Below are 24406 nucleotides of genomic sequence, written 5' to 3'. Positions count from 1 at the left end.
AAAAATACAAATATGCAATCAGATTTTTAAACCTAGAAATCAGACACTGAACTCCTTAGGGGAAAAGGAAAAACAATAGTGCAATAAAAGGCTGCAATTAAACAAGAATATAATTTTTTTCTAGAACCAGCAATTCCTCATCCCTTTATCTACATCCCTAAATTTGCATTACTAAATCCAAAAGTAGGGAGGCACTTTGGGAGTGTTGCCTTTACTGAAGAAAGTTAAACCAAACATCTAGGAACTCAGTTATATAAAAATCATTTAATTCAATAATTAAAAAACCAAAAAGCTATTCCACCCTCTTCTCTCAAAGAACCGTCATGAACTGTCCCGAATTTCCCCTTCTTCCATAGATGAAAGGGATGAACTTTCACTGCCCTTGTTCTCTGCGGGTTCACTGCCATCTGAGGATATAGAACACAAAAACCAAACAAGCAGTTAGTTTCAGCAGTGTTGTTTGCTCATCAAACAGAAGCAGTTTCGTGTCTTCTTTTTCTTTTAATCACACTTTCCTTGAGGACAGCTATTTCATAACACATAACCAGTCTCATAACATGGGATAAAGCCCTGGGTAGGCCCTGGTTGAAGAAGAAAAAAGCAAGACAATGTTGAGAATTTCGTTTAGTTTTCAAGTCTTGGTCTTTCAGTCAAGTAGGAAAGCAAAAAACTCTTCATCCACTAAGAATTCCAAATCAATGTCTTGGTTTGTTTTAAATTTTGTTTTTGGGGTTGCTACATACACATATCCCAACTGTAATGAATTACAAATAATGTACACTTTTGCTAGCATTTCAATTCAGATGGAGAATTACTGAGAAATTTTAAATGAAAATGGAAAATTAAAATGATGTGCCTATGTGCTTCTTCCACACGTTCCAGAAACCCAAAGATGGTGATAAACTATGTGCATCCATGAGCTAAGGCTGATGAGGTTCAAGCTGTACAACAACTTTTGCTTCAGGGCACGGCTATTGTGCTCTGCTGAGATCATATAGTGAAGCACTCATTTCCAAAACTGGTCTTCAGGCTCACAGCCCACGGATCCTTCTTTAACAAGCACTGACTTTGATCACCTTGCAGTGAGGTCACCAAATGCCACTGGTTGGTGACACTCAAGCAGCACAAAAATAAACTACAGCAAACGAGGCCCATGATTCACACTCTGCTCTCATTGTTATTTTCAGTATTTGATCTTGCTATGAATTTAAAGACATTTTTGAGCATTTAGTGTCAGATGCTTCATTGTGAGAATGTTACCAAGAGGGAGCTAATGAAGTATAGTTACTGTCTTGTCAAGATAAGTTCTACAGCTGGCAAACGTGGATAATACATAGGACACAGTGTGCACCTGTACAGTTTCCAAGGAATTTGTTCGAGAAAATAGAAGCATTTCACCCAGAAACATCAGAGGTCACATTTTGTCTACATTAAATCTAGTGTATAATCAATTAACATTTATATGCCAGATATGTACTGAGTAATGCACAAAGTAAGGATTGTTTTTGCCCCTGAGTCCTGTGAAAGCTTCTATAATCCCCTACTATCTTCAGCCATGACTGACCCTGTATGCTGAAATCAGAGCACCTGTAGGTTTTGCTATTAAGCAAGTCAAGCATCAAAACATCACATAAAAGAATGTGGCAATCTTCTGACTCACAGCAAAGCTCAACAGACAAATTTTAGCTCTATTTTTGTCTGTTACAGTAAGTTCTATTTAACAGGAATTATAGACTGTCTTCAGTTAAAAAGCATTATTTGTATGGTGCCAATAGCATTGCCTGTAAATTAAGATTGAAATATCCTTCCCACCATAAAACTGTCTGCAGTTTACTTTTATATTGTAAAATTTAAACTCTGGGTTTAGGTTTTTTAGTAGCAGTTTCCTTCATCAATCCTTATTTTCCTCATTTACTTGAAAGCTTCAGCCAAAATACTTCAGCCATTGCTGAAAAAAGGATAGGAGAAAGAGACTTTACACTCATTAAATTCTAGCAGTTTCTCTTTGAAGGTGATCAGCTCTAGCTCTCCCCCAGTCTTTGGGGGTTACTACTTGAATCACAGGGAGAATGGTGATCTTTCCCCACAAGTGCCTGTTGCTGTGGCTATGACAACTTGCCTTCATTCTTCCCGAGAACAGGGTAGATCTGAGATTGCTCAGTAAAGAAACCATATTTTAGCAGTTAAGTTCCCACAAGACTTTGTTTTGTTCTAGCCTGGGTCCCTTGCCAGCCGTCAGAAGGGCTGTGGTAGCTGAGCCCTCATGCTGCAGCAGACACCCTGCCAGACGTCCACTCATCGATGTGGCAGCTGTGCCTGGAATGCAAAGGGAGCTCAGCTGGACAGGCGCTCTGAGCAACACGAGTGTCCCTCCATGGACACAAGTGAGGCAGAAAGGAAAGGCAGTATTAGCAGAAACAGGATAAGCAAGAGCAGGATGGATAGCTTAGGAAGGGCATGCAAACGATACAAAAAGCCATACATAGCAAAGAAACTGGACTGCAAGGAGCACAGAAGATGCTGTAGCAGAAAGGTCACTTCTTGGGAGAGGGGAAGGGGCTAAAATACCTCTCTGATTTCAACAGACTTTCTCCCTGAACAGTCTGGAAGTGAACTCAAGATTTGCACTCTTAGCAATTATCTGTGAATGCAACTGGTAAAGTAAATTGAAAACATTTTTTTCCTTCCTATGTTTCATAAAGAATAGAAGAGTACAATGATTGTGACACATTTTAACAAAAGTGGTATTTTGTCTTTAGGCAGAATAATAGCAACAAAAAAGCCCTCCTACTTTTACATTCATGTTTTGAACATGGTTTTCCTGAAACAATCGGGAGTTCATGCAGCAAGCTTCCACTGTTAACAAAAAAATTCCAAAAACCAGGATTCAAAACAAACTCAGGGCTGAGTTTGTCATCTGAACTTAGAAGATGACAAAAGTAAGTTATGATAAAAGTTGTGAAAATCATCGTATTTTTGCCATTAGCTATAACGTTTGCTGTGTTATGCCCAAGAAACTTCAATAGGGAGCTACTCAATTCCATTTTAATGGATCTATAGAAACAGTTAAAACAACAAAAAAAAAAGGAAAGAAAAAAAGAAAATTAATAGTTCTCAAGATCTGAACTAGCTGTCAATGTTCCCAGAATACCAGCTGCAGGCATGGCAGCTAACCCAACGATCCCTGAAGCAGAGGAAGGTTGCTGTCTAAGATATACACTTGCCCTGCCCTGTGACAGAGCTGTTGGCACCTCCCCAGCCATTACTGTCTCTCTCTTCCCCTTCTCCTCCACCCTTCACAGGATCAGCCATTTGCTGCAGCAGCAGGACCTCAAAAGACAGGTGTTCAATCAACACTTACTTGAATCTATACCCTTAAAAGGACAACCTTCCCATTAGCTCAGGAGACAATGGCAACAACCCGATTCAGTAAATGAGTCAGTTAACTGTGATTCCCTCCTGACCTCAAAATCACAGGGGTAGGGACTGACTGTTAATAAACAAGGGACCTAGATCAAGAAATAATGGGTAAATGCAAGAATACCTCACTTCATGTACTACTCCAGTGTTTCTATGTGCACCTTCAGGGTGAGTATCAGCAGACCCAGTTACTAAGACAACACTACTACCTAATCCCCTGGCACACTGGCACACTCTCAGGAGCCCCTGTAGTGCACAGCACAAGAAATTTTGGCATGCCATATTTCTGGGAGCAGGGTGCTCTCACTCAGTGTAATATAGCCAGAATAACTACGACCTGTGAAAGTTCAATATCACTGGGACAATATTCTCAGTCGTGTATTTATTCAAATTATATACATATAGAGCCATGACTGAGCTGCCACAGGGAAACAGTAACTGCAAATATATCTAAAGCTTTTCCTCAAAAATCTGTAAAAATTACAGACTGGCATATCACCAAAAAGTATGGAATTTGACAACTAAGGTGACCAGATGGGGGACTAGGAGACGAGAACTGATTCTTGATTTCAGCAGCTGCAGAAAGAGAAGCTGGGACATGAAGCCTTTATACTGGAGAGAACGATGGAACTTAAATTAAAAACTAAAATAGAAATTCCTGCTAGACATGAACTCTCTTCCACGTTAACTCCAGGATGAAAGTCTTCCCTCCACAAAGCAATTTTCAAAAGATAACACTTTGCTTTTAACCCACCCAGAAAACTATTCTGCCATTATGATTCCTAACAACTATCCTGCAATTCAGAATTATTTGTCCAATATTAGGAGCTATGCTAGGAAATAATGGAACATGATTCCTTTTGCATCATTAGCAGGCTCTACTTAAAAACTCATCTCCCCCAGGCAGGCTGACTTTTTGGAAAGAATCAGCTCTGTCAAACCTTGCTGCATAAAAAAATTAGCTCAAGTCTGAAGAGTTTTTACCTTAAAGGCTAAGAATATTAAAAAAAAAAAAAACACCAGTAAACAAAGTTAGCAAAAACACATACAACACAGTTGATGGATGTATGCCCTCAGCCAGCATTTTTAACACAAAGCATTTCATAGTAGCTTTTTTAATAGCAATCTTTTAGATTCAGAGGGAAATACAAGACATACTGCCCATTTCTGGCATTATTAATAGGTATACCCTTAATTACTGTTTATATAACTAAAATAGCAAAGTATCGCATAATAAATAAATAAATGCTCACCTTGGCCAAGAATCACCATGTCATTCTTCAGTGTTTTCAAGACCACAAATAACGTTGGATACTCAATTATTATTTTGCCTTTCAAATTGTCTAAGAGGCTTCTACTGGGATCCAGTTCATTGTACCTTAAAAATAACAGGAAGTTTATTTCAGATTTTAATCCTAGCAAGGACATAACACACATTTTCTGAGAAAATTAAAATTCAAAAAGCTTTCAGGCATTTCACATGATTTTCAGGTGATATTATGTCCAGAAGAACTATTTTATCATTCAAATTACACGTCTGGTCTTATTATTCAACTACATAATTTTTTTAAACCCTCCTAACATATATGAATAAAGAACAAGAGAAGAATCAGTGTCAAATTTCTCTAGGGGCTGAAATGTTTTATTATGTTGTAATGAATATCTTTGGCAAACCAGATATGGACATAGGTTTATCAAAATCGATATATTTGTCAAAATCAGACTCTAAATTAAAAATAACAATATCCTACTTATCAGTTTTAATGCTACAGATTTGATTTACATGGTTAGTAGTGTACCTTACTTATGTTTGTTTATGAATTATCAGTGAAGCACTAGGAAGATGACATAAAAAGCCTACTGGACAACTACTAAAGTACAGGTACACTAGAAGCACTTGGAGCTGTTTTTGTAGGAGAGATACCCTTGTTCTGATACAAGAACATTTCAGTAATGGTGCAATACCCCTGTTATGCCAAAGCAAGTCTCTGCTTACAGCACCATCAGGAAGAAACTTCCTGCAGAAATCCCCACACATGTGTGTGCTGCAAGAGGCACATGATTCGGATGTTCTGTCCCTTCCCAAAAAAGGGTTGCTCTTCACCCCAGAGAGTGAGAACAGGTACATAACAAATGGTATCACACTAACAAAAAGTAAACTGAGCATCCTCTCCACAATTATTTTCTCAAACTGTCATATCCTCTCCGAACTCTCTAACTGGAAATCTGGGCATGGGCTTTTAGGGAATAGAAGGGGTATTTCAAAGGGCTCTGAAAGCAGGACCCAGTCGCTTTCACTTGCTCTAAGTGCGGAATCCAAAGGATGGTCTGATATTTCTACATTGTAATCTGAGTTATGCAATTCTTTCTGTAGTCAGTATTATTAAATTACCACTAAGCTATTGTATCAGCTAAAGACAAATGAAGTTCAAAACCAAAATATACTGTAGGAAGTACTTGGAGTATTTCCCAGAGCTGCTCTACCTCCTCCGATCATTAACATATTACACAGTTCTATTTTCTTTTGCCAAGAACAACACTGGATAGGTGAAGGATTCATATACTTTATGATTTACAGTAACGTATGATTAGGAGCAGTATATCAGGAGTCAGCACACAAGAAGAATACTGAAGGTAAAACAGGATGTGAGTTCCTGGGATTTAAGGGAGATGTAGTTTGAGCAAAAATTCTCTCATATTCAACTTGAAATCATCATGAAAATATTTGGTTTCATGTTTCACTCAAGCCAAAGTAATTACAACCTCCTCTTACTGAAACCCTTTAGAAGGGATAACAGCATATTATAGTTCTTATTGAATGAATGCATTCGTAACTTGTGTATTAGCACACATGAACAGAAACATATTTACTGCTTTATTTACAGTACTCTAAATGCAAAGTATGGCAATACCTTTCCTGTGGCAAGGACCTCAACACATTCTTTTCTGGTTAAGCAAACATTTACCACCAAGAGGCTAAAGTAATTTACATGCCACAATACACTTTCCATTATCTCATATTTTAGACAAAACATCTTTAGCGTCCAGCTTGGCATATGATAAAACATTTGTACTTAAAAACTATTTTATGATAGTAAATTACTGAAGGGTTAGATCACTGAGTCAGAGCTTTATCTTTATTATTTTTAAAGTAAATTTTATTGGTTGACAGCAACAGAGAAAACATATAAATTTTTAGTGCATAATGTGGGCTGTCAACTTCAGGAAGAATATAACAAAAGAGCTTAGTGCTTCTCCTACTTAAAGTTGGCTGTTACTGTCTGTGCTATCCAAGCCCTCAGTCTACCACATTCCCTACTTCATACACAAGTGCAAGTTTAGGTTTTCTGCTAATCCACCTGCCAGCCTCTTCCTGGACCTTGCATGCTAAAAAGATCTTGAAACAAGACTAGTATCCATCACATCAATTCCAGAGTCCAATTAAGCACAGCTCCTGAGCAAGGCTTATTATCTCTGAAAGACCCTGTCATGATAAAAATCTTCCCAATTTTATCCCAGAACTAGAACAAAGTCATACATCAGAGGGTGAACAATGGAGACCTGTGGGCAAAAGAAGACTTCCCTGTAAGATTGCTCAAGGAGCCTACATACATATACACAGTTTCAATTTTTACTTATGAAAAGACTGTACTTGTTTGGAGAAAAATGAAACAAAATGGCATTTTTACAAGTCTTATAACTTTCTGTAATGATTTTTCACCAGGATGAGCCGAAGATGTAGGGTAACAATGAAATGGCAGGTCTTTCCCTGTATGTGCAGCAAATTGATCTCACCACAGGCAGGAGATGGAGCAGGGAGAACCTTGCAAACAGATATTACCAGATATCCTTTCATCCTCACTTTTACCTACTCTTCTATCACTGGGACTGAGTAGCCTGCTCAGTAAGAACATACAATGAGCTGCAATGTTCTTCAGGCCTTTCCTTCACTGTGCACTCCAAGTAACGACCCAGTAAAATGAACAACCAGCGTTAAGTCTGTCTCTTAAGCTGGACTCTTCCATGCTCCAGGACCAGCAGCAGGAAACAACTTAACTGAGACTGTGTCATTCTAAACAAGCTCCTTCAGCTCTTCATGCCAGCATTGATTTGAGATAAGCCTGGCTCCAAACTGACCATGCCAACAGAACTATTGCCTTTAGACCTATTTTCACATCTTTCTTTTAAACGCTCCCCCCCCTTTCTCTTTTCTCCCACTGTCCAGCTCATACAAATTGTCTGCACTATGGATTCCCAATCCCACTATTCAGTGGGACTTCTCTTGGCACCTTCTCTCTCAATCTTCTTTCCTCCCTGGTATTTACTTTCCACATATTTTCTCTTTCCCTTCCATACATTCCCTCAGCCTCCCTGAACAACTCCCACCATCTAATAATACATTTCCCTGATTATTTTCTTGCCCGAAGCAAGGCTTTATGTCCACGTTACGAAGCAATAAATAGGCTGGATTTTTTCTTAATAAGAAATGACTCCATTTCTAAGGACCACAAAGAGATGATCTTAGCAGACAACAGCTTTTGATTTTAGTTGGCATGAAATAACAACTGCTTTTTGAAGGACAAAAATGAAGTAGAATTTGCCTGCCAGTAAGCAATTTAAAAGCCTACAAAAATTGTGATAATTGAGAAAATTTAGCAAGATTCAGCAACCTCACATCAATTCCCATATAAACTGTTATATTTGTTCTATGAACAGCTTTGTTACCTTTCAGAAAATACTGAAATTAAGGTGGCTCTGCACTTCTGATACCATCTATGAGTTTCTGGAAAGGCTAGTTTCATTATCTATAGTTATTCCACCACCTTCCAGGAATTCAACAACTCAGCCTCCTAATCTGTCTCCCACAGGCAGGAATGCCACATTAGGTCACTGCATCACAACAAGCTCCCCTCAAATGGAGCCCGTGGCTATCACTGCAGTGGCGTAACTTGTCTCCATGAATTCAGACAGCAGGAAATTCCCTGCTGATCAGGTTTTCCTGAATGTCATCTACAGGAACTTTGATTTTAATAATAATAAAGAAAAATCTGCAATTTGGAATTAAAGATAAATTACAACCATGTTATTTCTTTAGTTTAGTCTTCTAGACACTGAAAAGTGAACAAAGAAGTTTTAGCCATGTAAATAACTGTAAATATTACTAAAATGCATATTTGCATGATGACGTTCATGATTTTCCTGTGAGAGAGATCAACTAAAACCCTTGCACATACTTTAAAACAAAGATGATTTTTCTTCCTAGAACTGAGTGGAAACATCGAGGTATTTACTTGGCATAACTCAGATACAATAAATCATGCCATCTATTTTGAGCCTAGTCCTAAAAATCCCCAATCAAACTTATGCTAACTTATGGGAAGAACAAAGGAATTTTTTTTGTCCAGACCAAACAGAGTAGCATTTCTTAAGTATCTGCATTTGTCTAGAAGAGGGCAAAGACTGGGTACAGCATTTAAAGTCTCTCCCAAGCACTCATTCTGAAGTGCTGCAGCACAGCAAAGATAATAACTAACAGATGGACTTTCATTCCTAAGTGGTGAATAACCTCTCCGTGTGGTTATGATTTGGTGAACATGGAAGTGGGGAAATGCACTCTTGAATTAGGTATGAAAGGAAAGTTGTATGGCAGAAAGTAAATATAATGTATTGAAACAATGAACAATTTTTATATTTAACTTTGTCACTAGAATTCTGACATTCTAAAAAGTCTAAAACTGTGAATTTTATTAGTTTCTATATAAAAAAAGATTAGAAAAGTCAATGAGCAAAACATCAGAGATCTGAAACAAACAAACCAACAAAAAGACTTGCTGTAACGCTTCCTTTATAATTAACTCTTATCAACAGCAAAGCAGAATGAAGGAGTACTCTGCCTGAAAACTTTCAAGGAGGGAGGATGGGAGCCCAATTCAAGTTGATATTTTAATATGACAAAAATTATACTACAGTTTACACAAATACTGAAAACTTGCTAGCTTCTGCTTCAACTCTTGGTTATGTCTCTTCTCCCAGTCTAGGACCTCCATAATTTGCCTCTGCAAATGCTCACTAACTTCTCTATACTACTGATACTTGCATAATCCAACCAATACTGATACAGACCAGATGCCTGGCCAATCCCGTTTCAAGTCAAATGCCCATCACATTTTAATAAAAAATGTGCTTTTTCTGGAAAAACAAAGGAAAATCTCTTACCAACCATTTTGACCACAAGTCCTGCTAGGAACCAGCTACAAAAGTACGGTAAGAAAAGTGGCCAGCATAATCAGGAAAAGCATCTTGGACATTATCACTATCTCCTTACTACACCTACATACACAGAATAGATAAAGGCACATTCAAATAACTAGAAAACCACGAAGCTGTTCCTTTCCCTTGCCATATTTTGGCCATAGGTCCTCTTCAAAGACCATATTCAGGCCAGCTGTAACAGTCCACTGTCTCATCTCTTTTATGGGCTGTAAGAGGCTCTGCCACTATGGAGATCTAAAAACTACTACAAACTCAAGTCTAAAATAGAGAAAGAAAACCTGAACTCACAAAACACATCTTATTACATGTTTCAGGGTGTTAAAACATCCTAGAAGAAAAAAAACCACAGGTGAAGAGAGCAGGAACACCAATTGTCACTTAGATTATTTGACACAATAGTAGATGTCCAGAAAGATTTAATGGTTTGTTCACTTTTACCTTAGAAAATATACAGAACAGTAAACGAAGAGATAAGCAAAATAAGACAAGTATGTCACCATAGAAGCACAAAGACTGTTCTTGTTTAAACCTCTTGAGAATGAGGCAATTTGACAAAGAAAAAAAGCCAAGTAAAAATTGTTAATGAAAATAATGGAAAAATATATCAATTGATGGCAAAGCCCATAAAGCAGATAAGACAACTGCTGCAACAATTTAGGGGACTGAGCTTTAAGAGTGATGTGGTAAAAAGATTTGAGACGCTCAATAATGATGTAAAGGTTAATTGAAGTGCAGAACATTCTGCATCTTTTAGTTATAAAAGAAAGTACAATAAAACAAAAGGAAAATGTGAAACCAGCAAATGTCAGTTTCTGCATTTGGCAGAATTTGGTTCAAAGAATACAGAAATAAAGCAATACTGAATTTCAGGAATGCAAATACTTTCCCCATCTCATAAGACATAATGAAAAGAAGTAACAAAAATCCAGCAGCAAGTGAAGTTACTGCAATTCAAGTGCATCATGGCAACAGTTCCTTACACACATGGGAATTTATTTGCTTTGTAAAGCCAGGCAGCTTTACAAACTTCTCAAAAGCTCAAGGTTTACAATTCTTTAAATGTTACAGAGCTGATATACTGAAAAAGGGTACACCACAATCATGTAAGGCTACTATATGACTTAGATAAAGAAACAAAACAGCCTGAGCTAATGACAGTCAGAAGACCTAAAGCCACTATGAAATTTCACAACGGAAAAGTTCCTATTAATAAGAGAGTGAGTTGACTACTAGAGATGAATGCCTGAAGTTTCAAAAACTGAAAAGGTATCAGTGGCATATTTAGTACAAGTAAAAGCTGTGCATGGTTCCTCAAAAATGCAGGGAAGTCAAAATATGAAACTTGTGCCATTAATACAATACTGGCATGATCACAGGGAAAAAGCCAATGTCCTAAGTCTAGTTACATTACAGCCTCATGAAACATAACTAAATAATTTTAAGAGGTACAGGTTGTACGAAGGAATATCAAAGGATGCAATGAAAAACTCTTTATATATCATGTTCAGAAAACTAACAGTTCAAATCTCCTTTGTACACTGCTAAAATAAACAGAAATATAAAACTGATGAGAAATCAGTAACTGTAAATTGGCAGTAGTTCTGCTATTATGCTTGGGTTAATCTAATGAACCACCACGTCGGGAAGAATTAATACTTCTCTTGTTTTGAACCCCTAGATAGCAAATATTAACTTCTAAATTTGGCCCATATGGAGAAAGTCTGAATACCCTTAATTCTCTGTATTGAATAGTGGAAATACATACATAAATATACACTTATTTGCAAGGGAATCACAGTGCCATTACCTTCCATTAAGGTAATGGGTTACTAATGCTTTACAATGAAAAGGAAGAGCTATGAAATAAAGGAAACAAATTATTCTCTTGGCAAACAAGCAGGAAGGTCAATTCCCTCCTTTGGCAATGTTGAAACAATCAGGCCTTGCTCATTTCCATCAGGAAAGAGAAAAAACAGAGGGATTCCCCTTTGGCAGCATCAGGAGGAAATAACAGGTTTTCTCCTTCCTGACAAGAACACAAAGAAGTTTTCCTCTACTCTGACTCTGTGAAAACACTGATGGCTGTGCTGCCATGTTTCACAGTGCTGCAGATTCCCGTTCAGCCTATCATTTCAACTGTCCAGAAAGAAGGTTCTATCTTTGCTTCTGGAAACCTCTTACTTCTTGGTCCCCAAAACTGAGAAACCCTGCAAACTTTAAGTCAGCATTTCATCATGTCTTTTTCTTCGAAGAAACCAGCAGCAAATCCTTTTTCCTTCAGATAAATATTTTAACAGCGGCCAACACAGTTGAATCAAACCTCTCAATACATCTCAAAACACTTATGCTAGACTGGAATGGGACAAATAGTTTGAACATTATTTCTGCTCTACAGCTTATTTTTACCAGCTTCTTCCCTCAGCCAAGGGGCAACAGATTGTTCAAGAGGGGTTTTCCAACTGCAATATTTTCGTGAATTTCATAGCCTGCTTTGCCTTCCAGTCTGCCTTATATGTGCATGATACACACAACATGAACTTCCATGAAGGCTTTTTCCATACAGGTCAGTTGTCCCCAGTAGAGAGGGCAGGCTGGAGCAAACTGCAAGGTTTGTTCATGAAATAGCCTTTCCTAGATGCACATTTCCTAAGAGAGAGGACAGAAAATCTGCCCATGCACGTGCTGGGTGGGCTGCTCTCATGCTTCAAGCCCAGTTACAATGCAGAAAAGTGGATACTGTGTACAATTTTCTTTGTGTTTTAGAATTTGTGGTCTGCCTACCTGCTTTGTGAGCATGAAGGATCTGAAGCTTCGAGGGTTTGCTTGTGGGGCTTACAGAACACCACTAACATGATTGGACAGGTCAAATCACTGGCTGAAGCCAACTGTAACACCTACTGTTATCATCCCCCACCTTTACATATGTATTTTGCCTTTGCAAGTTGTCTGAATTTAACTTGCTGCAATACAGACAGCAGAGTTTTGGAGCAGAGGCTATGATTTCAAATAAATCTTTCTGCAATAAATGTCTCAGTCAACGACACTCTAGAAAGTCTAATGCAATACCATTAATTATAAAACAGTTCAGCCAAAAGAATTCAGCATGGGTTACAAAACACTGGATTGTTTCTTTAAAAAAACAGGCGTCTACTGGTTCATTAAGGAATCCCTTTCAAGAAAAAATGAATGATTGCTCAAGTTAGTAGATAGACAAACTGGGTTTTTTTGGAATCATCCCAAAAATCTTCCGAAAGGTCAAGTAATTCTAGTCAGACATCTGAAACACTTAGCTATGCATGCTACAGATTCAGACCATGCACACTTACATGCAGCAATTACTAGTTTTCTGCTTTCCATCTATGTTGTGTAATACAGGATTTCAAGGAAAAACGTAAGTAGCTAGGAAGAAAAAGTGAGTGTTTTTACAGTAAAAGCTGTGTAACCTGGCATCTGTTGCTCTGCGTTGCTGTAGTCAGCAGAGAGACTGATTTTCAGATAAAGAAGGAGCATGTGAAAAATGACACTGAAATGGCCACAGTAACAAAGCTTGAAATTACCTACAGAAAAATGTAACAAACCATTCAGCAAGAAAAGCTGAAGTTGTATTAAAAAATCCACATAAACCAAAATCTAACACTGGGAAAAACCAGCAGCAAGTATTCATACACAGGAGTGCTGTGTTTAAGAAACAAACTACAGACCAAATTCTTTTTCCCCTTGAACAGACCAAATTCTATTTCCCCTTGAACAGCACAAAGTCACTAATGCCTGACTACAGTTGTGCAGTGAAGAATGACTATTGTAAGCTACATCCCTGCTTTTGTAAAGCTGGCAGAGCTCCTTTTGTGCCAGCTGCTGCAAGCCAGAGACGCGTAATGAATTCTGCTGTCAATCTTCTGGCCTAGGTTAAAGCCAGCTTGGGGTCTGATCCAACTCATGCCAAGGCCAGCAGTTCAGCTAGGGATTCGTATCCCTAATTCCAGTCTCATGTATACCACATACTACACAAATGTGAAAAGAAATTGCTTCTAGAGTAAGACTAGAGGATCTTAAATACATCACCCCAAATTTTTTAACATTTGCAGAAAATGTAAAGGAGGAAATCATGCTTGAAACATGCCAATTCTAGCATATTTGTTTTGCTAGACGAAGTAGTATTTTTGAAACAAGGTTGTAGTAGGATGATGCACTGCACTAACAGCAGTAACATTTTAAAGAAACTGAGTTACGCATAAAAAGCAGAACGCAAAGACTGTATGATGTCTAAGATTTACATTAAGTTACTCACAAATGCTAATGCAGAAGGAAGTGCCCTAGGAAGAGAGTATGAAAACCTAAGGAAAACACTAACCTAACAATATTTGAGGCTACCTTCAATGCATTTCAATATAACATTTTTTCTATAATCGTAAAATCGCTGACAAAACAGGTATCTAACAGACATTTTTAAAGATAGGGAAATAAATAATCTAAATACTACATTAAAAAGGATTTGGTTCCATTATGTTGCTACTACTTTCTGAATTCCAAAATGATTATCCAAAAGTCTGTTGGCTCGTTTGCACATACTAAAGCAAAAAGCTTCTTCCTAAATCTATTACTGTGACTGCTGCGACCTACTGATGTGCTCTAACCTTTAGTTATTTAAAATAATAGACTACAAAAGAAAATTCTCTTTGAGCACAGAATTCAGTCATCCAAGGAAATAACTCGCATTTCTGCCAGATGATCTTGAGACAGGGAAGTGCTCCAAAATTACTAACATCATCCAGCCTTCTGGGAAGCAACTGCATTGAATCGGTTAAAGCAAAGTAAATGTTCACCACCATAAAGCAATGGCATTCGGTAGAGAAGAATCTCTGATACTTGTTTAGCAGATTTTCTTCTCTGTGGTCCACAAGAATTAAGTGGCAAACATGCCAGTCATTCTCATGTGCACCAGCCAGTGTCCCCACAGTGAGTAAGAAACCCCTTGATGTTGGAACTGGCACAAAAATTCTTTGGGCATTTTTTGCTTTCTGAGTAACTGAAGCATGAGCTGCACCAGTACTACTGATAGAGAAAACAATTCTACAACTGCTTCCATATACATCCCTGTATGGTGTGACAGTTTTACAACAGGAAAGGGACAGGATACAGTCTGGTAATGTTCTGTACTCCAGTTCCCTCAAGGGCATGGTCCACTGAAAGCAATGGGCTTTGCAAAGCTCTTAAGGCCAATCAGACTATATTTTCCAGGCACCGAAATATTCTGTCAGTGCCTACTCCTATCTTCAAATCCCCTCAAAGTTTTCTACAACTTATTTTCAAAAACATTCACATGCCATTCTGACTAGGAAAGAAAGAACGTTACTATACAAAAGAGCAAACACAGATGCTTAAAAAGCACTATTTTTTAATTCTATTAAACTAAAAGCATGTGATTAAAGAGTAAACTAAACTAGATGCATGCAAGATGTTGCTGAATGCAGTAAAAGATATTGCATGGTTGAACCTCATTAAGGTTTATTTAATCAATTCTCTCAAAGTATCTACTGTAAATTAAGTTTGTTGCATTTACTTCTCTTCTAAAAATAGGATCATTTTATATGACAAGGCTGACTAAATAAATTTTTCATTCAGTATCTCTAAGTTACAAAACAACCTAACTTTTGAATACTAACTAATAACAAATACCAAGGATCTGTTTGATTTAGGAATTCTTTCTGGAAGGGGCTGATAGCTGTTTTGATTTGTTTTGTTTTGTTTTTTTTTTGTTAAACAAACCTGACAAGGCTGTTCTCGAGAAAATCAAAAGGTGTATTTCCCAAACCAGATTGTGTAATTTGGCCATTGCACCTTTCCTTTCCTTAGTGGAAAAAACACTCTTACCACATGAAGTCACTTTGAAGGCATCCCAAATAAAGGTCTGAAGATAATCAGGACACTATTTTATCCTGAAGAAAGAAAATAGTACTTTATAAAAGAATGTAGACTGTAAAAATCATCCAAGAGGCAGCAGTTAAACCTTTCTTGGAATAATTACAACCAAGGGAAGAACGGACACCAACCACCAACTAAATATTGCATAACAGGTGATAGAAGCAAGCAGTACCAAATGGAAAACTATTCTGACCCACTCAAATGCAGATTTTTTCCAAACTGCTTTAAAAATGAGAAGGTTTTAAACGAAGAAGAGAATTGTGTAATACTAATTTTTTCAAGCCCTCCTTCATAAGATTCCTAATAAAGCAAGTATAGTTGAGAAGACTATCAAGTGTAACCTACAGTTATAGAGCATTAGATGATGGGTAGGGAGGAGAGGACATGAGGAGATACTATGCTTTAGGTCACCCCAAGTAGCTGTGGAGTGCTATTAATTCATACTGAGAGCAATTCTTACAAGCTGGTTTTAGAGAAGACAGGAATAAGAGCTTATCACAAAGTTCTTTTAAGAACTGTCCCCACTGATGATAAAAGACACGTCACTGGAAGAAAGGAAGCCCTGTGTTTCGCAGCGATCCATGATACCTGCACACCAGTGGCTTTCTGAAGATCTGCAGAAAACTCCTGTGAGAAAGCAGAAATCTGTACTATGTGGCTAATTTGTATTTCTGGAGAAAGAAAAGAAAAAGAACCAAAAAATTTAAAGCATTCTACAAAGGACCTTCAAACTAAAAGGGCGATTTGCTGTCAAACACAGAACAGCCAAAACTAAACCACAAACTCCTGTTTCATAAACAATTGCAGGAAATACTAAAATCCTTCTGAAACATACTTATCTTAAAACTAGAAGACTAACATTTTATAACCTATAATAATCCTGTTATATACTCTCCAAAACACCACTGCATTTCCTCAATAATATGCAATTTTAACTATGAAAAGTATTTTTTTCAAAAGGTTCTGCTAAGCCTAAAAACAACATCTGATCTAACAATGTATGTTTACAGTCTTTCTGTTATCTAGTGCTTGTGGAGAAGAAATTTTTCTGGTGTATACAGAAGTTGTGGATAACACAACGTTCATGCAGACTTACATGGATTGGTATCCTACACCAACCCTATTCCCTCAGTCTGCCCACAAGTGACAGAAGAGCATTCTGCCATACAGGAACATACAGTCTAAAATCACGAGACACAGGATGAGAAATTACTCTGAGCTGACAGTGGCACTCAAGGTTAGACAAAGCAGCAGTTAACAGCTCCCCACTACTAAAGAAATGTGGATAAAGGTGAGAGAGCTCTGTGTGCCCTCAGCTTTTGTTCCATACCTAGCTAAGCAGCAAGCTGGTCATGTTTCAATCACAAGTACTTCCACTGCAATTCCAGGTATTGATTTATAGAATAACAACCATTACCCCCCAGTTAATTTAACTAGGGGGGGGGAACCAAAGGAGAAGAAATAAAACTAAATTCTCTCTTACTTAACTGTAATGCAACTACAGTAAAAATTTGAATTCCCTCACAGAGCCTTTGTCACAACCACACTGGCACAACTGTGCTGAGAGCGCCTACTGGCACAGACACAGCTTGTGTCGACAGAAGATGATTTTCTGCTGACATAGCAGTCCCATCATTTCAAACAAACTTTGTTCTTTTCTTTCAGAGGAGGAATTTTCTTTCAATATGCTGTCTCCTTGACCTGTCTGCACTGCCCCAGCTGGGCCAGCTCCACCAACTTATATGAAGAGATCCATATAATTTCCAAGTGAGGAACTGCAGTTCTCAAGTCAAAACACTCTTCTATTTTAACTTTCTAAGTTCTTTTTGTACTTCAAACTTCACATTCTCTAAGTGGGACAAATACTAATTACTTCAACTTTGTACTCAACCAATACAGCTGCTTCTGGGAATACAGATGAGTCTCAAACATTAGAATATTTGAGTTAATTTAATTTAACTTCATGAAGAAGAATTCTTGCTCCAATCTGTGAAATAAAGAAGCGTTATAGAGACTTCAGAGGAGGGAAATGGTTGAGTAATAACAAAACCAAGGAGCACAAGAAACAGTCAACTTTGATAGTAAATTGGTTTCTTTCCCAAACCTTCTACACAACTTACAAGACTCCACTTCAAAAGACCAAAAAGAAGGTTAAAAGGTGAACTTTACATGCTATTAAAAAACCAACTTTTCCTTCTTTCCTAAAAAAGGAAATGGGAAAGACTAATATTTACACTTTCAAAATTCTTTTCAGCTCCCCACACCAGTCCACCAGCAGCAGACTGGCGAGTACAAGCAGCTGGGAGAAGACACAGCAGGGACAGCTGAACCCAACTGGCCAAAGGGTCAGTGTATAAACTAAGTGCAAAGCCGGCTGGGGCTGCTGCTGGGGAACTGGCTGGGGACTGGTCAGTGGGTGGGGAGCAACTGCATTATGCATTACTTGTTTTGTATATTCTAATTCTTCTATCATCATTATTATTATCCCTTCCTTTTCTGTCCTATTGAACTGTCTTTATCTCAACACAAGAATTTTACTTTTTTCTTTTCTGATTCTCTTCCCCAACCCACTGGGGGTGTGGGGTGTTGAGGGAAGGCCTGTGCAGTGTTCAGCTGCCTGCTGGGCTAAACCACAACAGCCAGTCAGCAGAGACCTCCTCAGACTCCCAAGACCCTTAAGATATGATCAAGAGGGGTCTTGCCATAACATCCAGTAGTTCTTCCAGTACTCTAGGAGGAAATCCATCAGGCCCCATGGACTTCGGAACATTCAGCTGAAATAGCTGGTCCCTGATAACTTCAGCATCCACAAATGAAAATTCTCTATTCCCACATTTGCAACAGGGTACTGAGCAGCCTTTCATGTTTTCTTCCTGCATAGAAGAACCATGGCTCTGTATCTTCAAATTCCCTTAAAACCAACAGGTTTCTAGCTGGTAGCTCTAACAGCAAATGTTTCAACCATATTTCAAATAATGATTACAAAAAAACCCCAACAAACAATCTAAATAATTAAGAGTTTGTGCTTGAATTTCAAAGTACATTACACATTTTTTAATATTAGTGAGGAAAAAATACAGCACAAACAGGAAGCTCAGTTACAACTAAAATTCTTTTAATATATCTTCATTCCTCCCTTAGAAATAACATATCATGTTTTTGGGAAGCATATTATTTACATTTGTTACATTTGAAGACAAGAATGTACTTTAAGATGCCTAACTAGGAATCACTGGTCAACCACAACAAGCTATGATACTAAGCTGATACATATCCTTTCCAGTAACAATGACAACAGGGTGGAGTGTTCAAAATGGTATTTTATACCAGCAAAAAATATTTCTTTGAAGTTAAATCTTGAAGTTCAAGATTATTGTCTCCTCTGGAAACAAAGAAAACAATTCTGCACAAGTCTGAATTCTGGAGACATAAAAGCCCACACACAGAAATATGGTAACATGAAGAGTGATGAGCTGGTAACTTTGAGAAAAATGTGTAATTTCAAATGCAGCAATTGGATTCTGGTACACACAATTTTTGCTGCAGTCATTTAAAAAGACAATTTTCCTCAACTATCACGTCAACTGTCTTGGGGAGGTTAACATATCCACAGAGGAACTTCCAGAAGGGAATGGATATCTACAGTCATTTAAAATTTTAACACAAACCTCTGTTCTGTTACATTGGCATGGACTGCTGCTGAAGTAGCTCAGGTAAAGGTACACTCACTCAATAATTACACTGAAATTTGAATGTCGACATAGTAAAAGAAAAAGCATTTTTGCTGAATAATTTTTAAGACAGCTAGTAATTACTCCCTGAAGTTTAATCTATGAGATTATGTAATCTCCAATTGTAACAATAAAGACTAAGAAATGTATTACTTCTTTCTGTTATTTTGCATCAGGAAGCACACAAACTGAAGAACCACCTTACCTGACAGAGTTTCGGTTCCTGTTTTCTATTTTCATTAAGATTTGTACATCTGACTGAGGAGATGTTTTATAGATTTTTAACCTGGAAAAAATGTAGTAAAGGTGAAGAAACAATTATATATAATGATTTTTCTTCCCATCATCCACAAGAGATGGATATCCCTTGAATATCAATAGCCAAAATAATGCATTTTTTTCATGAAGATGATCTTCCACATACTAAGTATTTCCTATAAATGAGAGTTATAATTACTAATATGTTTTTCCAATTACACTAAAGAAAAGATTTACTGTCCCCTCAACTGAGGTTAATTATGGTTGCATTTTTTAGAATTACAGTTGCTTTATTTGATCTTTATGCCATGAGCCAATTTCTTAATCTTTTCCTCATTTAAATTTGGTGGCTGTACCCCAGGGTTAGTTGGTTGGTGAATGTTAGGATGGTTTTCATCACAGGAATTAAGGACATACTGCTGACTGGGAACTCAGCTCTGCAAGATGAAAGTGTGGCTAATGTAAGGTTATTGATTTAGAATCCTTCCCTTCTTTTACTAGTGTATTAGATGAAATAGGCAGAAAAGTTATTCAATACACACCTTTGACAAACTACAGGATCTGACTCCACTGGATCAATGTACGGCTTAAGGATATCAGCAAGTGTTTTATCGTCAGGCACCCTTTCACCAGAGATAAAAATCAAATATGTGAGACATGGTTCATCATGTACACAAAAATCTATTATGAGTCACTTGGAGGCAGCTGTGTATTTGCACGCTACAGTGGCACAACAGAGTAGTTTATGGGAGGATCATAAATGTGTATCAATACTGCATAGGTATCGACAGCTTTATCTCAGTTTCAGCACTGGATTTCACAGGCAAACATGAGGAGTAAACAGATGCATCTCTACTTTCTAACCCTGCAATAGGAACATGCTGTCCCTACAGCCCGAAAAGCAGACAAGGGCATACTTCTCACCCCCCCTTCAGGCTAGGAAAAAAGGAGAATGATTTGTCAACAAAAGCTTATTTTTCAGCCTTTTCCAAATGTGCTTGTGGGCTTTCCTACAAAGCAAACAATGCCACCATTTCACCCTATATGAAGGTCAGCTCCAGGGATGGCAAGTCTTGCTGAACATCTGCTCCATGACAATAGAATATGTGAGGTGTATGGCTGTTGCTATTACAAATATACAAGCTGCTGTTTACATAGAGAAAAGGACTAACAACCAAACATTCTGACTGATTTGAAAAGCCTGCTAGCTTTCAAAGAGGAAAGGACTATACAACTTTCAATATTTTAATTTAAATGCCCTTTTAATTAAGACTAAAATTAATACCTGAGTCTACCCTGTGTAACAGAACCAGATAAGAACTGATCAAAATGTTTTGCAATTCAACTTCAAGAAAATTAATTTGAACTGTCTAAAAATCTGTTTTTCAAGCTCTGTACCCTTTTAAAGTGTATTCAGCATGACAGTGAGGAAATATGAGCTTCAAATGCCAGTAGAACTTGTTCTCCCTGAAAAGAAAAAGAAATGCATATTCTTAGTGTTAGCTGATAACTGTTACTTATTTTTTCTATGATAAAGCAGGGTAGCCTACAGGATAGGTGCAGGAGAAAATAAATAGTTAACATTTTGAATGGCTTCAAAGAATACAAGGGGCATGCAGAGAAACTGAGATGCCCTTTGAAAGATGCAATGTTCCCAGATCCTGCTCATCCTCATGGGATGAAAATATGTTCCTTAAAAATACAGGTAAAATATCACCAATTAACTGATCAACAGTATTTCACATTTTAAAGGTATATTCCACGTGCTGTTTAATTGCAGAAAAGAAAACTGCTTTTTGGCATATCACCCAGGACAGACTACCAAACCTGTGCAACAATAACAGCCAGAGGTTCCAGCTAAGGCCAGGTTCTACACAAACAGGGGACCTGACTTCTCACAGCAGTAATGGCCTCAGCAGAAAGTGTGTCATGGCCAGGGAAGGAAGTTGCATTCTGGCATAACATGGATAAGAGAAGTTAGAAAGCATCAATATTTTACAGAAACACTGTAAGGCTTTTGGTAGAGACCAAAAGTGATGCCACATTCCTTTCTTCTGTGAGACAGTTGTTAATTTTTAAGATCCATCTTCCTTTTCCAGCTCACATAATTAATACCTGAGAACAGAAGCTACTGATACATAGTTGCAGAGCAATATCATCTTAAGAAAGGAAGCATTATCTAGAGGATACTTTGCTAGATCAGGAAATCTCTTCTTGCCTTTTTGTTCATCTGCAGAAATCTGTACTGACTTACGACAAAGCATTTCTCCTCTAATTGCTCCAAATGCTCCCATTCAGTATGGTGAGTGTAACAATTCCTTTCTAAAGGAATGCCCTAAAACAAAGCACACTCTAAAAGGAAGGTTCACAGCCCCTTGCTCTGGTTCAGAATTCTACAGGACAAGAAGCATAGATTTAGAAACTGGAAGTCAAACATCTACATGAAGCATAGGAATGCCTGATGGTAGTTTCCACCACCTTTTATTTACACTGTTTAAGATCACTGAATCACTGTATCCAGGATAATCACCATCAGTTATACAAAGATTCTGGTAGTACAATTAAAAGTAAACACAGTGTTGTTTGAACATGTTATTTAATTTGTTTATCAGGCACTTGAAACATTATCCAGCAGGTTCTAGCTGGTTGCAGAGACAAGTGTACGTGCATCCAGTAGTAAACAGGAGACTTTGCTGCTGAGTTCAAGTACAACACCAATTTTTAAACGCGAGCACTTTTTATGAAGTGCTCTTTATTAACTAAGTAATCAATCCCTTACCTAGTTATTCCTAGGAGAAAACTGAGCTTTAGAGCTGAACTGTACTTCGTGGAGAATAAGTAAAATCAAAAGTGTTACTATTTACCAAAAAAAGAGCAAGCAGAAACCGTTGCTCCAAGAAGCCAATAATTAAAATACAAAGAACTAATGAAGGCAAAGGTCCTCAAAGTAACATTTGCCTGAGCAGAGTTCTGCAGCATGCCTTGTAATTCTTCCCTTCTCTCTGCTCATGTTTGTTAAAGCTGAGAACGAAAATTCCTTCCTTAAATGAGGTGAAATTAAGAGCACATCAGATCTGAAAGAAGTAAGAAGATTGTAGGGCCAGAGCTGAAGGATAACACAGAAAACATTATCAATCACTTAGTATGTATATCCAGAAGCTGGCATAGTTATCTGGCCCCATGAATTTTATGCTCTTTTGCATGTTGGTGTGATACGGTCTTAAATTACCAAACTGCAAAAGGTTCTGAAATAACTCAGAACCAGTGAGTGGAATTTTGGAAGTTTTTTGCAAGATAAGTGAAATAAGGTTTTGCAATTGTTATTTTGACAGCTACCATACACACAGATCAAACTGGAGTATCATTAGGGTTACGTAACCAGTTCAGTTCACTTGGAATTAACAAGCTTGTGATTCCTCTAAGGTACATTAATATCTGGCATTTAATATGGAACAGTATTATTTCACAGCAATTTCCCAGGGAGACTTTAGTAAAAGTTAGTAAGCTTTAGACACAGAAATAGGGCCACCATCATTAGCTACAGGAAACACTAATGAGGAGCCCATTTATTAAAATGCTTATAAGGACTGTTCAGATGAGGGGTTTGCTCTATGTTATTAACTAAAGTGGGGTTCACTGGCATTTTTTCATTTTCCCCAATTTTTTTGAACAGGCCATGTTTAATCATTCTATGTGACCACCCCTTACTGTGATATGGACTTTTTGTCAAATTTTTAAACTAAGACAGCGAAAGCAACGTGAGTACTCAGATCTTCCTCTCCCAAAAGAAAACAGACAAACTGTGACACAGCACACAGAAACGTGTATGTGGGCGGACTAGAGGGGTGTCTCTAACACAGGTACCTGAAAAAGAAATGTTCTAGAAAAGTACTTCTAGCTATCTTCTACCTGGTTTTAGGGTACACTCTTCATGTGTCAGTAGAATCAGTCGTCACAAAGCACCTTCTCATTTCACATGCAAGACTAGTTCCCTGTGGGCTCACTGAGGCAGGCTCAGTTCACCACTGCAGCTGTAAAATCATCTTAAGAGGGTTCTTTTCAGATTTCTGCCCTCTGTCCCCCTTCCAGGCACAATCTGGTCTATGGAATAGTGAACAGAAAGTGCTATAAATCAGAGAAGCTGAAGTTTAAAAGCTCATTTCTTGTCAAGAGTTTCACTTTGGAAAAGCAGAAATGTAGATTTTTTTTTTCCGCAAGCTAAAACTGCAGTTAATGACTTCATCTCTTTTCAAAGTACTCTTGTCTGTAAATAAATGGCAAGCAGAAGGAGGGAAGACAGATTAAGAACAGGGTAGAAGTAGGCAAGAAAAAAGGAAGCTTAGAACTGAAACAGCCTCATACTCCTTCACTGTACAGTGAAGTCTCAAAAAACAACCTGCTGGATGCCTGTTATTTAAGTGAAGCATCCCTCACCACCACAGATCTGTGCCCAGTTAGAGAACTGGATTTCAACTGTAGATCCTCTCAAAGCTGCTTCACCACAAGTTCTGATTAAAGTTAGATACCGTGGCTCCAGATCTCACTGACTTGATTTTCCATTATGGCTCACTGGGGTAGTATTTCCTTCAAATACAACTGACATGTACTATGTTAATTTTCTAAATGAAAATGCCCAATCAAGTAAGTCATCTGTAGTTGAATAACAGCTCACTCCATGAAGTGTTCCCTGCTGCTCTGCTGCCACAGAACACCACTCCATGGGTTTTCGGATACCAAGACACTGACTATATGTGGGGAGTGACAGTGTGTGTGCCTGGATCTCTTAAGGTCTGAGGTGATTA

General features: G+C 37.8%; 1 protein-coding gene across 1 annotated transcript in view; it reads right to left on the bottom strand.

Moving 5' to 3' along the window:
• Positions 1-245: 245 nt before the first annotated feature.
• ZNHIT6 (zinc finger HIT-type containing 6) overlaps positions 246-24406 on the bottom strand; it is a 31941-nt gene continuing 7780 nt past the window's right edge. The window contains exons 6-10 of the mRNA XM_071565038.1: positions 21003-21071; positions 20147-20227; positions 19552-19632; positions 4674-4798; positions 246-407 (exon numbers count right to left, since the gene is read on the bottom strand). Coding sequence (XP_071421139.1) covers positions 322-407; positions 4674-4798; positions 19552-19632; positions 20147-20227; positions 21003-21071 — 442 coding nt within the window. The 3' untranslated portion in view covers positions 246-321. The remainder of the gene's footprint in view (positions 408-4673; positions 4799-19551; positions 19633-20146; positions 20228-21002; positions 21072-24406) is intronic.

Source organism: Pithys albifrons, chromosome 10, assembly GCF_047495875.1.
Source record: "Pithys albifrons albifrons isolate INPA30051 chromosome 10, PitAlb_v1, whole genome shotgun sequence".
NCBI lineage: Eukaryota > Metazoa > Chordata > Aves > Passeriformes > Thamnophilidae > Pithys > Pithys albifrons.
This window is presented reverse-complemented; position numbering and strand designations above follow the sequence as displayed.